This window comes from Silene latifolia, chromosome 1, assembly GCF_048544455.1.
Source record: "Silene latifolia isolate original U9 population chromosome 1, ASM4854445v1, whole genome shotgun sequence".
In the NCBI taxonomy this organism is placed as follows: Eukaryota; Viridiplantae; Streptophyta; class Magnoliopsida; order Caryophyllales; family Caryophyllaceae; genus Silene; species Silene latifolia.
Window position 1 is genome coordinate 189,363,134 of NC_133526.1, and position 12,922 is coordinate 189,376,055.

A 12,922-nucleotide genomic window follows, 5' to 3' on the forward strand; every position below is an offset into this window, starting at 1 on the left:
GTCTTGCATGGGTTTGTTGTAAAACAGATCCCTTTAATAACAACTTTTACCAACTACTTTCAATATTATTAGACCCAGGTTAAGTAATAGATTACTTTATTAAAACGTACCGAAATTATATTACATGACAATAAATAACTAAATAAAAGTTTGAAAAGTAAATTTCAAAAATACCTCATAAATCATATTTGATCATCATATTAATAGTCATTAACTTTGCACGATTGGATCCAAGTAATGATAATAACTACTCCGATCTGTATGACCGTATATGAAGCAATCATCAAACCTGCAAATAATTTGCCACAATTAGATCCAAATAATAATAATAGAAATTACTCCGTATATGAAAAAACACTCAACCGAATCGAAATACAATGCACCGAATCGAAATACAATGCACGCATTACTGCTATACAATAATGTAAAGACACATTCATTTATTAGCCAAAAGAATACTATATAAATATTAAAATCATAGTAAAACGTAACTTGGGTAAATAAAATCATAGTAAAACGTAACATTGGTGATAATTGTAGGGGTATATATACAAAAAGAAAGTATGTTAATTTGATAGAGTAGTTATCTTATGCAAATAGGATTCCTGTAATGTTAGTGGTAGAGTTTTATTTTATCTAAGCCATGTTTTATCTCCTCCTAGCATACATATTCGTAATAACAATAATATAATCGCATATTATATATCTAATCACATGTTATATTGTATTATTTTAATTAAAGTCTTTCAAAAACATTGGAGTCTCTATAATCACTCGAAAAAAGCTTCATTTAATAATATAGATAAATAGATAGATAGATATAGATTTGTGTGTTGTTGGTTTTCGTTACGTCAAAAAGCTTCTAAATATGCAGAAGAGGGGGAATTTCCGCCTCTTTTATCTCCTTTCCGTTTAAATAAATTTGTTGTTTGAAGTAGCCTAAATCAATTACATTTCACCTTCATAGTTCCACACCTCCACCGCTTCCATCGAAAGAAATTCTGCAATGGCTTCTTCAATAATCCCTCCCCAATTTTTTATTTCAATCTTCAAACTGTTTCCATATTTCCTTTGGCTACGTCAATTGAAAGGCGTCACTACTCTCGATCAACGCCGTTAATGACAGAATTAAGCTTCAGCACTACCGATCATGTCGCTTTTAGGTAAGTCAACTGCTTTTAATTATTGGTTTTTTGTTGAACGATTATACGTTTTCTTGTTAATTGTGTTCTTATCTGTATCAATTATATGCAGTTTTTATTACTTTAAGCCTCCGTAGCTTGAATTGGTAAAGTCAAACAATCCTAATGCTCCTCATGTCTTCAGAATAATGTACTACCAATGAACTGACTCGCACCCAAATCTCATCTCTATACCCTATTCTGCTATTTAACGCGGCCTGAATGTTTATAACTGCATACTTATTGCTATCCCTAATAACTTGACAATAACCCACCAGAAAATGACCCGACCCGCCCCAGCAGTTTTTTTTTGCAAACTCAAACCCGAATTGACCCAACCCAATTGATCCGTTTGCCTGTCTACCAGCGCCTATTATACCCCTTTAAATTAAATAGATTTCACACAATGTTATTATGGTGGAGATGGTGATAGCTAATTGTCTAACAGCAATAGTTTTGGGTTACATTTTGCGGGAAAGGGGGGTAATAAATTTGAGATTGAGAATGTAGTACTGTAGTAGTGTTGATTATGAAGAAGACTTGTACAGATAGTAGACAACTAAGCACGACTATCGCTAGTCAATATAAATGTGTACTATTTTAATCATTAGATGTTACTATCGCAAATGCAACTCCATATTTGTTGAGAGGAGCTTATATTGTTCAATTGATTTTTTAACCGGTTCCTCTTGTTGAATACTCCATAATGCACAAGTGTGAGGTGTCTGATGTCTCCAGCTATTACCAAGCAAGATAATTTGTGATTAGTCATAAATAAAGAAGACTCGATCTGTTCATATTTTATAAACTGTCCAGCCACTTGAGACTTTTAATTAACAAAAGAAAAGTTATTGTGTCCTCCGGGAGGACTATCCCCTCCTTACACCTAAAGGCAATCCAATCCACCAAATAGAATATTATAAAGACTTAGATATAAGGAGTACTAATCCTCCCGGAAAACACAAGAATTTTTCTTAACAAAAATTATAATGATGGACAACCAACTTAAAATGAGGGTGTAACAATTTATTTCCCCAAATACAAATGTTAACAATTATTTACAATGTTATACAATGCACAATTGATTTTATTAGTGATAGCTAAAAGTCAAAAATTGAAATACCAATAGCTTATATAATTGTTGTGTTAAGTTGAATAATTTTACCTTAAACTACCAACATATTATTATATCAATTTGTCACTTATTTTTACTTAAATGAATGCAATTACTTCTAATTTGTTATTTTACTTTTTATCACGTTGAACCAATTTATCGACCGATCCCATATTTTCACATACAAATAATTGACTGTATGTTACTAGTACGTAATAAATGTGTTCATTAACGGTCTAGTTTTAGAATAGCAACTCATATTCGGATGAATCACTTTAGGTCGAGTAATTTCTGTTGGCTCATTCAATTGAAAGGCTTCACTACTCTCAATCAACCCCGACGACTATAGGGGGATCTAAGCTTATTCACTTTTAGGTAACTGAGCTTCTTTTAATTATACTTTTGCGTGCTATTTGTGTCCTTTCCTCATCTGTAATTGGCATTATTCTAATTATATTGCACTGGCATGGTAGATCAATCCCAATTGAATTTTATAGTACAAGTAGTAGATAACTGAGCACGATTGTTGCTTCTCTGATGTATAAACAAGGGACGACTCAGATCTAGTCAATATATGTGCCGTCTATCTTAATCTTGAAGTAGCAGCTTATTTGGTTATTGACCTGTTCGTCTTGTTAGATATTTCACAATGCATATCTCCAACTATCACTAAGCAAGACAAGTCGCTATCCTGACTTAATCTGGTCATAGTTTATAAATTTCTAGCCACTTGAGACATTAATATTAGCAAATAGGCATTATGTATTCTATTTAAATCTTGCAGCAACTACCTCAATGGAAGAGTTGAAAGGGAGTTTAAGAAATTAATCATATCTCCATTGTCTTTTATAAGCTAAAACTGTAAAACATAATCCTTTGTTTTCGCCTGATTGATTTGTCGGTTTGTTACCCATCTTTTCAGTTCTGTCTAATTTTAGCTTTGAGTTCCTTGAGAGCGTTGTGTTTCTATTTTTTGAAGTTTTTTTCCAGCGAAATTCATATAAAAATAAGCAAATAGTGTGTGTGCTTGTGTTGGGTCTTGGGAGAGTGACAATGGTCGACCCGGTATCACGTGCCCTGGACGCTGTGGTAGGGGCTGTTAAGGCTTTGGTTGTCGATAAAATACAAGACTATCTGAAGTTTATCAATAGTTATGATGGTAACATGAACGCTCTTCTAAATGAGCTGAAGGATTTACATGCGAAGAAGGAGCGTATTGATGATGAAGTGTCGGATGGCAAGGGGAGGTCGCGGGTGACGACAAGGGAAACTGTAAATTGGTTGGAAAGCTTTATTAACTTAATCGAGAAAAAAGAAATGAAGATGCTTATGAAAGAAGAACGGGTGGCTGAAAATGTGGTGAAAATCATGGAATATAGTGTTTTGAAGAAGTTATGGAAAGATGACAGGGAGACATTCGACATTGTGGTCGATGTGGTGAAGAAGAAGTGCAATCATCAAGAGAATAGTGACGGGGAAGTTATTGTTTCTGCTGATTACAAGAAAGTTGCCAAAATAGCCAACAATGTTATAAAGGAAATTGCTGAGGAGTTTACGAAGTTTATAATAAGGGATGACGCGGCTGTTGCCGTGGTTAAGCTTTTGAACGATAATGATCTCAAGAAGCTAACAAAAGATGGTGACGAAATGGCCATGATTTTGAGTAAAGCGGAGGGTATCATTAGAAACAAGGTTGTGCATAATGATCACAATGAAGAACAAGATGAAGAACTCCAACCAGTTGATACAAGTATTGTAAAAGAGAAGGTTGGTATTTGGCGCAAACATGTAGGGAGATTTATGCACTTTCTGGATAACGAGAGCTTCAAGAAGGGTATGCCAAAAAGTGCTATATTAGGGTTGCAAGTCATGGATGCTTTGATCGCTAATATAGGGTCTGATCAGTTGGTTGAAGAAAACGACATGCCTGAGTCATCGTATTGTGGCTGTTGTGTCGTTAGCTTTGAAGATTATCGTTATAGACATGATATGAGTAAAAGAGCTGATAGTATGGTCAAGGCTATCAAGTCTTTGATTGCTCAACGTCCTTTGGGTTCTCTGACTAGACCTAAAAGGGCAGATGAACTTGAACTTATTCCTGGTGAGTTTGTCGAGGGCTTGGAATCGAGGGAAGAACTTCTGCAAAATATATTGGTAGCTTTACAAGATGATTCAATTATGGTGGTTGGCGTTTTTGGTATGGGCGGTTCTGGTAAGTGTCTTCTTTTAGTCATGTGTTTTTTCTAAGCTCCCATACGAAAATCATAGATCACCCTGCTGCCTTCCATGAGAATAAAAAATACGAGGCTCTAAAGTATTCCTTTTCTTCCCGTCATAGACATTTATTTACCTTTTTCATTTTTGGGTGTCTTACTCATTTGTTTACCTTTCTTATTAAGGAATGATTTTTCTTAGTTATTTTGTCATCCATCTCATCTTGATCCAATTGTCATCCAACAACTAATATCTACAAATAGTATGTCCCCTTCCCTTTCTTTGATATTTGTGCTAAAACCAAAATTAAATTAATGATTTGGACTGAAGCAGCCGGAAGAAGTAGCCACCAATCCCCAAGTGTTAGAATTGATTGACGTCTAGATGCCTAGTTATATCTATCTGTGTTCAAGTTACATTGATTTAATTTGGAGCTTCATGCAAAATGGTTACTCACTCCGCCCCGGTCATTTGTTTACCTATTATATTATATTTATGGGTGTTTCATTCACTTGTTTACCTTTCTAGATTGGGTATAATTTTAAAGGGCAATTTGATCATCCACATAACCTATTGTCACTCAATCACAATACCCACAAATGATCCCCTCCCCTATTCTTAATCTGTGTGCTAAAAAGAACGGTAAACAAATGACCGAAACGAAGGGGAAAATAATTTTTTGGCTGTTATCTGGATGCAAAAACAACCTACATTGATTTAAGTGGAGCTTTTATCCAAATGGTTATAAGTTTTTGCTGTGATATGGATGTAGGAAAAACAATGTTGGCAAAAGAAGTTGCCCACAAAAGAGCCTGTGGTTTATTCGATAAAAGAGTGGTGGTAGAGGTTTCAGAAATTCCAAATATTAAAGGTATTCAAAATCATATTGCTGGAGGAATTGGCTTGACATTGGAGGATATGCACCCTGTTGCTCATAGGGCACGCATTCTTTATAATAAACTGAAATCAGAGAAAATTCTCATAATCCTTGACAACATATGGAAGAAACTTAAGTTAGATAAAGTGGGGATTCCTTACGGAAGTACTAAAGATTTTGGTTGTAAAATCTTGATTACAACCAGAGTAAGACACGTGTGTAGGGACATGGATATCCAAGATGCTAATGTATTTGAGGTGGGTTTATTGAATAAAAGAGAAGCTTTAAATCTTTTTGAAAACCAAATTGAGAAGAAAGTGGGCAACGGAGAATATCAACGCGTGGCCAAAAGATTATTGAAAAAATGTGGTGGGTTACCTCTTGCAATTGCCACGACCGGGAGTGTATTAAAGGGTAAAAATCTGCCAGTGTGGTGTCATTTTGCGGAGACATCAGAAAAGCCTATTTCGTGTCAAGTCAGCAGTGAGTATCATGAGACATATTCAATTCTCGAAACAAGTTACAAACTTATTGATATTGAAGAAAAAAGGATATTTTTATTTCTTGCTTGTTTATCTCCTCTCGATTCAGCTGTGACGGTGGACGACTTAATGAGATATGGCATTGGATTGGATTTATTTCAACGTGTCAACAACCTTTTAGAAGCAATAGAGCAAGCAAGTATGTGGGTAAACGAACTCATTTCATCGTCACTGTTATTAAAAGGTGATTCTGATGGGGAAATCAAGATTCATGATCTTGTTCGCGCATCTGCTATCTCGTTTATCGATAAAGGTAATGTTACATTGGCCGTTAACTTAAATAACAATTTTTTTGAATCAACAGAATAAAAATTCTTATTTCTCGGTCTTGTTTTTACGTTGTTCATTACATTTGTGGAAGTATGTATCTCTTGCTTCTAAGAGTTTGCCAAGGTATTGATTAAAAAAATGGAAAAAGATATACTACTCCCTCCGTACCAGACCAAAGGTAACACTTACTATAAACGAACGTACCACACCAAAGGTAACATTCCTTATTTGGTCCACAACATTACCAAGTTATCCTTATAACCATTTGATATTTACACAAAATGCCATTACATACCCCACCTATCAACCCACAATTAAACCCACAATTACATACCCCACCTATTTTTTCCCTCTTTACCCTTACTTTTTCCACTTTTTCTTAAATACTCCAATTTTCCCTACGTTACCTTTGGTGTGGTACGGAGGGAGTACTATGGACTTGTTTTTTTTTTTTCTAAAATACTCCATATTATTTTTACTTGATATTTATATAAACTAATGCTATGAACTACATTTAAAGGAAATAGTGGTTCAAAAAATTTTCAAAAGAGTGTTTGGTCTAGCTTTTCAATATTGTTTTTGCCAACACACACAAGCTGGTCAAATACACAATTATTCCAAAGTTAAAAAGTAATTTCTTAAAGCTCAATAACCATAATTTTGCTGTTAAAAGTAGAAGCACCAATTGACACTTCAAGCTGTTGAAAATATTTTTAAGAAAATAAAAATTAAGAAATAAAAACTCAATTTTAATAAGCATGTGTTTTGCCCCCATTTAAAAGTGCTTTTTCTTGTTAAATGTCAAATTCCCTTCAGCAAAATGAAATGTTCAAATATGGGCACGTTAACAAATACGGAGTATTTGGCTAGCTAGTTTTTATCTTACTTATTTAGCAACTCCTAAATAAGATGACATTTTCTATTTTAGCAATATATAGGATAATAAACTCTTGTAGACAAGAAAAAATCCTATAAAATTTTAGAATTGCTAATTGTTTAAATGAGATGACAAGGAAAAATCCTATAAAAAAAATATAATTACAACACTAATGTTGACAGCCAAATCCCAAAATGGACAGTAATGCACATTAATTTAACGGGTGTCGATAATAAGATCCTTAGCGGTAAAGTTTTATAGTTTGGATCCTTAATTGAAAAAATATGATAGATAAGGTTCTTATCATTATGTTAAACTAGGAACAATTTTTTTTTCCTTTCCCAAGTCCTCGAACACTCCCTTGTACGTATGATTTTATAGTATTAAATAGTTTGATCCTTGTAGTTGGTACAAACTGGAAATTTGGAATATCAGCTTTGTTCATGTTCAGTTGGGAGGCCAATTTTATAACTGAACCATCGCAAAATTTTCTAATATGATTGTATATATTATGGTTATTATATGACATTTGATTGATTATGCATACTATTTTGCTACAATTTGGATGGCAGGCAAAGATCGCATGACCTTAGTTGAAAGTATTCCCCGATGGATGCGTAAGGAGATGTTTGAGAAGCTCACAGCCATATCATTAATGTCTGGCCATGATTTTTCACGGCTGAGTGGAGTGAAGGCTCTAATGCTCGAAATTTTGTTATTGAAAGGCGATGTATCCTTTACAACTCTTACTTCAGATTTCTTTGTTGGAATGAAGAATCTGAAAGTTTTAAGTTTGTCGGATGTGGACTTTAATCCTGCGTTACCGGAATCGATTGGCCAGTTGGAGCGTCTACAAACATTGCATTTGCACCATTGTAAATTGAAAGACATTAAATTGATTGGTAAGTTGGTGAACCTTCTTATTCTGAGTTTGCGCGAATCAAGTCTGGAAGAGTTGCCAATTGAAATTGGCGAATTATCCAACCTTCAGTTGTTGGATATGGGAGGGTGCAAAGGTGTGAAAAATATCCCAGCTAACATATTATCCCGTTTATCTCATTTAGAAGGACTTTACATGCTTAATTGTTTTGATGGTTGGGCATCTACAAATATAGAAGTTAATGATGGAGGGGAATCTAATAACCAGGCAAGTGGAAGTGAGCTTGATACATTGTCTCACTTGAATGTACTTGAAATGGAGGTATCCGAAGCAGCACAATTGTTAACTGTAAATAACGGCCAACTTGTCGAGCAATTAAGCAAGTTCAGAATACATGTTGGCAATTCTTTTGGACGGCATATGGCAGATAAAGCAGAAGTATCTGCGTTTCGTTATGTTTTGGAGTTGGATAAGATAGATCCAAGTCAAAACAACTGGTTAAGAGCATTATTGAAGAAAGCTGATTGTTTGCTAGTAATGCAGTGTCCTAGTCTTGCCACAAATTTTGTCCCTCTTTTGGAGGGAGACGGTTTTAATGACCTGAGGTATTTGGAAGTTGCAGAGTGCGATTTTGAGTTTATAGTCAGTTCAAACGAACAGGATGAGTCGATGGTCTTTGCGAATCTGGAGCTTCTATGCTTAAGAAATATGAGCAGCTTAGAGATGATATGTGATGGGAAAGCTCCAGCAAGAATGTTCTCTAATCTCCGACGCCTCTTTTTATCTTGTTTGCCCAACTTGAAATGTGGGTTACCATTAACTCTCGTTCAACTTAACTTGTATGAGGTTTCTGTTGAATACTGTGGAGATTTAGTATTCATTGTTAATAAGGATGCGTCAGTACCAGAAAACGAAACAAATACCGTTTCGTTTCCTCTTTTGAAATCACTTGACCTAAAGGGAGTGCAAAGTCTATCAAAGGTGTTGGGGCCATCACAGAAAAAGAAAAAGAAGCAGATACAGTTTTTGGGTTCGTCACTAGATATTGAGGAATTGTTAAATGATGATGTCTTCAACGATGATTTTTTCAATAATGATGATGTTTTCGATGATTTCTTCAATGCAGAGGTATGCCTCTATCTCCATACCATTCACCCACAACATAATTCTCTCAATGAGTTGGTTATTTGAAACCTTTTAATTCATTACCAAATAACAAGAAGTTTTGATTCCCGTGTAATGCCCAAAATTCCATACAAGTTGTGAATTTTGTTGTGAAATAAAGAGAGTAGATAATTATAGAGAGAAAATAAGGGAGAAACAAACTTATTCCATTATGTTGGAGATACAAAATTGCACCGCCACCTGTTACTATTTACCTAGGGTAAAATGGATGTAGAGTTTTGCTATTACCTGGATGCCTGTAACTAATATATGTATCGTTTTTATATCTGCTCAGAGCATATTGCCATCTCTTGAGAGTTTGAAGTTGTCAGGTAATGAAATAATTGAGACACTGTGGGATACGGCATGTGATGTTTCCGGCTTTCAAAATTTGAAAGTTCTACACATTCTTTTTTGTCGAGAGCTGAAGAACCTAGGCTATCCATCTATATTTGCTGCACTTGTGCAACTTGAAGAATTGTGGATAAGTAATTGTAACAAGTTAAATTCAGTTATAGCGAAAAGGAACGAAGAGCGCACAACTTGTGATCATGTTATCAACTTTCCGCTGTTGAAACGTCTTTCCTTGGAATCTTTGCCCTTGCTTGAAACGTTCTATGGAGGAAGTTGTACACTAGAGTTCCCTAATTTGAAGTCACTGAGTTTGTCAGATGCTCCTAATTTCACTAATTTTGATGGGTTACCAGGCTCGACCACTCTTTTCTCTGACAAGGTAGTATTCTCATTACTGATAATGACGAGGATATATATATATACAATTAGTGCAGATAATAAATTTAACTCATATCTCGTTATGCTGCTTACTAATGTGCAGGTTGAGTTTCCATTCTTAGAGGAACTGGAAGTACAGGGTATGTCAAACATGGTTGTGAGGTTATGGAATTGGTATTCATCAGATGTGCGAGGAGAAAGAGAAAGTGGTACCACCTCGTTAAACCCCATTCCGAACTTGCAAAAGCTAAGACTTGGTCAGGTCTATGGGTTCACATATATTCCGCACATTCTCTGTCATAAATTGTCCCAACTCATAGTCACGGGTTTTTGTGACATAAAAACTCTATTCTCAGTTTCACCATCGTCCAATAGAGAGGTCTTCTGGACATATTCTCAGCTTCCGAACTTGGAAAACCTTTGTGTTGATAGTTGTGAATCTTTGGAACAATTGTTTGAGAACAAAGAAAATGCTGCTGCTCTAATATTATGTGAACGTCTTACGGGAATCACCTTAGAAACTATGCCGAAACTGAAGATTTTGCCCTTCCATCTACTCAAAAATATTCGCACCCTCTCTATTTGTGGATTAAGTTGGAAATATGTATTCTCAGCTGATCTATTCATTAAGGGTAAAGAACAACTGCAACAACTTGAAAGTCTTGAGATTTTTGGGTGTGAAAACATGGAAGTAATAATCAGGGGTGAGATAGATAGGGATGGAGAAGCAAGAGTTTATGGTTTCCCTCACCTAAAGATCCTCGAGTTAAAGTTTTTGGATATTACCAAGTTTGCATCCAAACCATACATTGAATTACATTTTCCGTTACTTGACAGTATTAAATTGTACTCTTGTCATAAAATTCAATCATTTTGTTCAGGACCCCTTATAGCTCCAAAACTAAAAGAAGTGAATATTAGAATGTGTGATAATTTGGAGTGCTTTCTGTCTGAAAAAATGAATGAAGTTCGAGAATTGCCATCCTTAGAAAGCGTGAATATTAGATTCTGTTCAAGTCTGTTGTCATTTTCCTCGGAGCCTTTGGTTGTACCCAAATTACATGATGTGTATTTAAAATATTGCCCTGAAATGAAGTGGTTTTTATCGGGAGGTCCAAATCAAGATGATATCATGGAATTGCCCTTTTTGGAAAGTGTTTCTATTGAAGAGTGTTATGACATGAAATCGTTCTCAACCGGAGGAATAAAGGCTCATAATCTATGTGAATTGAAGATTGATGAGAAGGACTATTCTAAGTGTGCGAATGAGGAGCTGCAAGTTTTGTTGGCAAACTTGTCCAAGTGCTACATAAGGTACATCTTATTATCACTCGTCTAACAATTACTCCCTCCTATTCTATATATTCTTCCCTATTTCCATATTCGGGTTTTCTTCCCTATTTCCTTTTTTAGGTTGATTTGTGTGGTCCAAATTCAATGGCATGTGGGGTAGTGTGTATTGTGTGGTCCAAATTTAATTTCTTATTTTTTGAGGCAAAAGGAAAGGGGAAGAATATATAAAATAGGAGGGAGTATAATTTTTACACATTATTATCAAAGGCCGAAATGTGTCTCTATAGACTCAATTCAGACGACCTTCCTATTTTTCCAACATTATCTCTAACCACAATATGTATAACTTCTCTACTCGCATTTGTCTCAAGTTGAGCTAAGATTCAACAAATCAAAAGACCTGTGCACTTATTCTGATAGAGTACCATCGAATGAACCCGATCTAGAATCTACTATCAGGAAATTGAGAGCTTTAATGTCATCAACCAAGAGGGTTATTGGACTGATGACTAATTGACTAGTGACTACCATCAAACTATCAAAGCTTGGGTTTGGTAAACAGCACAACCCCATCCCCTCTCCCGCTTGTAAATCTTCAAAGACAGTTTGTTTCTCGTGTACCATCATCTTCAATTTTCTTTAGTACGGAGCAATATCTTCGCCTTTGTACACTAAACTTGTTCGTTTTTTCTTTTATCTTTTTTTTGGCAGAGGTTAGAGCTGAAACAAGGCGTGAGTGAGAAATGGGAGAGGTGACTTTTATAGGAAACATTTGTAATTGTAAAGCTGTAATGGAGACCCTTGCGTTTACATCTTCAATTCTTCCTGGGAGGTGTTTGCATTTATAGATCATTCTCGTCGCGTCTGCAACCAAAACACTCCGGCGAAGGACTTTACGTGCAAGAGTAGCCTATCAACTGCGGTGTAAATTGTTAAACGAGTAACTTATGCGTGTTTGACCTGTCATGCTTGTAGACCATCTCATGCAAAAATGATTGTAAACTTGATTCTACTACCACAATGTTTGATTGCCTTTGTTCCTTGCCTTAGAGAAATTGTAGTCTTTGTTCACTGTTCAGCAACTCTATCTACATTAAGTGGACTATACATCTGATGTACGGTATTATATAGTTTTTGAGCATTAAGATAAAGTTTTTAAGTTTTGTTTTAAAAATTATTAGTTTTACTAGATTTAATGCCCGTGCGATGTGTCACGGTCCGAACTTTAAGCCGGGTCGTGGAGCGCACCCTTGTCTAAACTCACGACAAGAATGCTAGCGAGAGCGTCAAGCACTAGTGTTTGTCAAGCACTAGAGCATTCGTAATCGGTCTCGGTTTGCGTGTCGGGATCCTAGTCTCGATCATCAACGGACGACAAGCAATAAGAAGGCAATTGGGTGGGAAGCAGATTGATTGACTAGTACTCCCCAAAGAGGGAAATTTGATATTACAAGTCTTGTACCAAGAAACATTGAAAGTGCAGAATAGCGATACGTTTTCTAAACGCCTAAAAACGTATCTTAAACTAAAAAGCTAGCTCCAAGATTCGACACGCAGGAAGTAATCTTGGAGTACTACATGACTATAAAAACAGAAACGAAAATACATAAGTAGAAACATAAAATCTAAGGGTTCGAAGTGGACGGATCGCACGCGCAATTTTTAGGGATTGGCGGCTCGTAACACTCCCCCCCACCTAATCTGTTACCGTCCTCGACAACGCTGGAAGTCTTCAAGGCTGGTTCAGTCGGCTGATGCTGCTGGAAGTTGGTTGGAAC

At 35.8% G+C, this 12,922-nt stretch overlaps 1 protein-coding gene across 6 annotated transcripts; it reads left to right on the forward strand.

The window, feature by feature from the left end:
• Positions 1-890: 890 nt before the first annotated feature.
• On the forward strand, positions 891-12,318 carry LOC141613948 (uncharacterized). 6 transcript variants are annotated; one of them, XR_012529295.1, is made up of 9 exons: positions 891-1,163; positions 2,575-2,977; positions 3,031-4,507; positions 5,282-6,181; positions 7,648-9,083; positions 9,415-9,852; positions 9,955-11,165; positions 11,856-12,180; positions 12,224-12,318. XR_012529295.1 is itself a non-coding variant. In XM_074432692.1 (8 exons), exons 3-8 carry the CDS (start codon positions 3,349-3,351, stop codon positions 11,860-11,862), a joined length of 5,151 nt encoding a protein of 1,716 aa, XP_074288793.1. In that variant the 5' UTR covers positions 891-1,163; positions 2,575-2,977; positions 3,031-3,348; the 3' UTR covers positions 11,863-12,318. The 6 variants fall into 6 exon arrangements, 4 of the variants coding, with proteins under 4 accessions (XP_074288793.1, XP_074288808.1, XP_074288800.1 ...); XR_012529297.1 differs by having other exon boundaries at positions 947-1,163; positions 2,575-2,670; positions 3,487-4,507; XM_074432692.1 differs by having other exon boundaries at positions 11,856-12,318.
• The last annotated feature ends 604 nt before the right edge of the window (positions 12,319-12,922 follow it).

What these genes read in the sequence shown, in the direction of transcription:
- LOC141613948 (XM_074432692.1), top strand. Translation starts at nt 3,349, where the DNA reads ATGGTCGACCCGGTATCACGTGCCCTGGACGCTGTGGTAGGGGCTGTT. An exon ending in TATCTCGTTTATCGATAAAG is followed by an intron (nt 6,182 to 7,647) that starts GTAATGTTACAT and finishes TTTGGATGGCAG; the next exon opens with GCAAAGATCGCATGACCTTA. An exon ending in ATGATTTCTTCAATGCAGAG is followed by an intron (nt 9,084 to 9,414) that starts GTATGCCTCTAT and finishes ATATCTGCTCAG; the next exon opens with AGCATATTGCCATCTCTTGA.